General features: G+C 38.1%; 1 protein-coding gene across 1 annotated transcript in view; it reads right to left on the reverse strand.

Annotated features, from left to right (window-relative positions):
• Positions 1–4,224, reverse strand: part of snx8a (sorting nexin 8a) — an 18,386-nt gene extending 14,162 nt beyond the window's left edge. Inside the window, exons 1-3 of the mRNA XM_046835073.1 lie at positions 4,094–4,224; positions 1,104–1,231; positions 817–946 (exon numbers count right to left, since the gene is read on the reverse strand). Coding sequence (XP_046691029.1) covers positions 817–946; positions 1,104–1,231; positions 4,094–4,115 — 280 coding nt within the window. The 5' untranslated portion in view covers positions 4,116–4,224. The remainder of the gene's footprint in view (positions 1–816; positions 947–1,103; positions 1,232–4,093) is intronic.
• Between the last annotated feature and the right edge of the window lie 562 nt (positions 4,225–4,786).

The following is a 4,786-nucleotide window of genomic DNA, read 5'->3' on the forward strand; positions in this document are numbered from 1 at the left end:
AAATGCTCGTTTGAAAATTCTTAAAACAGATGCTAACTTTGTACCATGGTAACATTTCAAATATGCCCAAACTTCAACCTTTGCATGTTATAGTGGTGTATTATAATTGTGTGTTTTAGCAGCATCAACTTTCATGATTCATTAATGTGGCTCGATAGCCAGACCTGGGTGGTTTTTAAACATTTGGCATGTAGGAGAAAGAAACATGAGACATCAGCGTCGCTTTGTGCAGCTGAACTACCACAGGGGCAGCACCTGAAATAACACCATTCCACCAAAACGCCATCATTTTTTGAAAAGGAGTTACAAATTGAGGGGAAAAAGCCACAGCGTCCAAAACAATTCCTGCCTTGAAAACCAAGAGGAACTTAAATTTTCTGACAACAATCACAAAAAAGCAATAACTATAAATAGAATTCAATAGTGGGGGCATATTCGCAATTTCACACAGAATTATAAGGTTACACAGAATTCAACAGGAAAGCAAGAGAACACATAGGAAAGCAAAACACACAAAAAGTGCTGACATAGCTGCTTTTTTTTTTTAGAGTTGGAATAGAGGGAGTGTACATGTCCGTTTAAAATATATTTATATGACTATATTTATAAGATTTCCTGTAAAAATATGTTAGAAGTCTAAACTTGTGATTCGAGTCCTGACTAACAAAAACTCAAAAACAAAAACTGCTGCTACGAGGTTAATAAGAAGCCAGTGATTCACATGACATGTCATATAGAGTGCTCAGGTATGTGATTGGGTCTATATATCCTGTTAATGGCATCTGGATTTCTATTGCTGAGATAAACTTTGCCTACCTTGTATGCAGTTCTCCAAGAGTTTGGGGCTCGGCTGCTTGCCTTGTTGAGCAAGGGCAATCAGCGCCAGGGCTTTATAGAGTGACAACTTGCTTAGAAAACCATCTCCATTATCTACATGCTCTGTTATCTGTAAAATAAAAACAAAAAAGGCACATTTTATATATTACATTTTTGGCTTTCATTGGAAGTACCAAGAATGGCCGATACATCCTCTAGAAAATCTTAAACATGTTCAATGTAGGATTTACAAATATTATCAGATGTCCCTGAGTTGTATAGCAAACCTGGTTCTGTATGGTGACAGAGAGATTGGTCCTCTTAAGGAGTCTTTGGAACACATCGATTGACACACGTTCATCCGTCCTACTACTGATAGCTTGATGCACTTCCCTATAATACACAGGGACCGATCCTGTAGATGGAATAAAAAAGAGAGATACAGCCTACGCATTAAAATATAAACAGATAGATATTATATATACTATATGGGCAAAGGTATTGCAACGTCTGACTTTTCTAGCTATTTGTGGTGCTATTTATTTGCTAGCTATTTTCTAGCTATATGTAACTGTTACCACAAAGTTGGAGGCACACAATTGGTGTCTCCGGATGCAGTAGCATGAAACTTTCCCATATTTGAAGTTTCTGAAATACTCCTAATATAACAGTGTAAATAAGAAAAAGAAAACCTGAAAGACTGACATATATTGGTAAATTTAGATATTATAATAGAAAGCTGCAAAATTTACCAGCTGGCAATGATGGTCTAACATTTTGACCAATTCTACCTGTGCTTTGGATGCCCTTTGCTGGCCAGACAAAACTGGATATTCCAGCCTGTTCATTTTCTGTCTTAGTAAATGTGAACACAACATAAAAAATGTAAATAGGTAAATATTGCAACAAGTCACTTTCTAACTTAGAATACATACATATGTAAAACAGATGCTTCTAATGACATCTGTGAATTATGTTTTACTTTCAGTATCTCTACATTATGATGTTTCATTTCATGGACATACATATTTAGGATTCATAGCCCTTAACAGAAAGATAAACAGTATCAGAACAACTGGCACTAACTTCTCAGATAGAATATAAATATGTGGACACCTGACCATCACACCTGTATCTGGTTCTTCTCCAAACTGTTGACAATGTTTAAAGCAAACAGCTGTATAGAATACTGTTATATCTTGTAGCATTAGGGTTTTTCTTCACTGGAACTAAAGGGGACTAAGCAAAACCTGTTCCAACATGACAGTGGCCTTGCACACAAGGTGAACTCCATAAAGACATGGTGTGTTAAAGTTGGAGTAGAAGAACTTGTAGGGTCCTACAAACAGCCTTGACGTTCACCCCAGGAAGCATCTTTGAGATGAACTAGAACTCTACCATACACTTTCATGCAATTATCTAATTAGCCAATCATGTGGCAACAGTGCAATACATCAAATCATGCAGTCACAAGCCAGCATCTTTGACTATCACATTAACCATGAGAATTAGGGGTAATGTAATTTAAGTAATGTTGACTGTAGCATGCCTGCTGATGCCAGCTGGGTTGGTTTGAGATTTTTATACTGTATCTACCGTCTCCTGGGATTTTCAGTGGGCTCAGGCTCACCAAAACGAGACAGATGAAGACTGGAAAAATGTAGTCTGATCTGATGAATATCTGTCTCCATGAGTCTCATAAAGGAACAGAATTAATCTATGGGCTGAACGTTTGTCTTGACAGTCCATGCTAGTGGAGATGGTGTAACGATGTGGGTAATGTTTCTTGGCAAAATCTGGATATGTTAATACCGATCAATCCTGTTTGAGTATTATTGCTGGCCATATGCATCCTATCAGGACCACCATTAACCCATCGTCTGATGGCTACCTCCGGCATAATGCAAGTGCACATCGTCAGAAAAGCAAAAGTCATCTCAAACTTGTTTCATAAACCTGAGTTCATGAGTGGTGGACAGTAAGGAAAGTGTAATTCATTACTGTACTTAAATAGCTTTTTGAGATGTCGGCACCTTACTGAAGTATTTCCATTTGGGGAGAGTTTTACTTTAAATTCACTACGTTTCAAAATGAAATATCTTAACTTTTACTCAGCTACATTTTGCGAAATTAGTCGTTCCTTTTTATTTGATTGGAAAAAAATGTAACTGGTCAAGCACACAGTAAGCCACCAATCAGGGTAGAGCGCACGCTCTGTTTTAAACTTGTTTTTGATTGGTGTTTGGTGGTATCTGTTTAGCAACATGCAGTTCAGCATCAGATCAACAGCAAACAGAACATTTTGAGAGGAAAAATTGATGGAAGGAACTCCTGACTCAAACTCGGCCTTATTTGCTCAAATTTTCTTTTAAATAGTTGAAAAAAAGGTTTTGGGCTCAGGATAATTTGAACAGATATCAATCAGTGTTTGACTCATTAATATCATTCTATTAATAGAATTGTTGTGCTGAGAGTAACAGAGTCTTTTCACATAAACTGATTAGATTTGTGACAAAAATTATAATAGGAACATTATAGCCATAATAAATCATAGTACTTTGAATTCACGTGTATCTGAAGGCTAACATTTTTTTGTACTTTTACTCAAGTGAAAGTTTAAAGGAAACACTTTTACTGGAGTCATATTTTCCCAAGTGTATCTCGACTTTTACTCGAGTACATGATTTATAAATTTAGTCTAGCACTGGAGTTCTTCAGAGATCTTTCCAGTCACCAGATCTGAATCCAGTAAAGCAGCTTTGGGATGTGGTAGAAAGTGAGACTGGCAGCATGAAAGTGCACCTGAAAGATCTCCACGAATGTGATGCATTTTTGTTTGTTTGTTTGTTTGTTTGTTTGTTTTTGAGACGGATTTACAATGTTTGCTCTCTTTTGTGCACGAACACAATATGAAAGTTGTTCTCTCGGGTGTCTTTCGGAGCCGCTCTGTTACGCAATAAAGTGCCACGGCTGCTCTCGCGCACTGCTCACCATAGAAGAAAATCAGAAATGAGAAGAACTTGCAGAAACCTCCATCTAGTCGTGTTTGCAGATCGAACACTATGCCAAATTCCAGGACATTAAATAAACATATTTTAAGTGCTTTGCCTCCAGTTTGTCCATAAGTTTGTTCTACCAGAAACATACAAGTCCTGATCTAACGGCAAAAAGTTAGACAACCTCATTTTAAAAAGAGACAAGTGTCTTACACAAGACCAACACACAACCCAAAGACAGCTGCATCGCTCAACATAAGATAATACAGTAACACGATTACCTTCATTGAGCTCCCCTTCCATCGCTCACACTGTCATGTGAGTACATCTGCACCTCCATGTGATTTCCTGGGGAAAGAATCAAAAGGGGGGGGCTTTCCTACTGCCAGGCGTGAGATCGTAATGTAGGCGGAGTCTAACGCCTCGCAAAAAACACTCACTTCGTCATGGGTTTGTCGAGGCATTGCTTCCGAGCTAGAAGACTAGTACTAAACCGGCACTACACCGCCCCCTGGAGGTCTGCCTGAGAAATCATTGCATGCATAATTAACACTATGGTCAAAAGAATGTGGACATCCGACCACAATAGTTCATTCTTCCTCAAAAAAGTTGCCACAAAGTTTGAAATACAGCAAATTGCAAATAACGTATTTTTGTATGCTGTAGAATGACCATTTTTTCTATTGAAACTTCTGTTCTGTTTCTATTAGAACAAATGTAAAAACGTGATTGTCCTGCACCGATCTAGCGTAGCATATTTAGCATATAAAGTCTCCACGGCCTGTGAACAGTGATAAACCTAGAATGAATGGACATTGTATGTCGCCCAGATACGGTTGAGTTCCCTTTTGAGTATGTTTCCTCTGAGATTTTCTTCCTCGTGCCACCTCAGGGTGTTTTGCCTTGCCGCTGTTGCCGCTGGCTTGCTCATTAGGGATAAATTTACAGGCAATATCAATTCAAATTTCTAACTT

The sequence above is a fragment of the Silurus meridionalis genome, chromosome 22 (assembly GCF_014805685.1).
Source record: "Silurus meridionalis isolate SWU-2019-XX chromosome 22, ASM1480568v1, whole genome shotgun sequence".
Lineage (NCBI taxonomy): Eukaryota > Metazoa > Chordata > Actinopteri > Siluriformes > Siluridae > Silurus > Silurus meridionalis.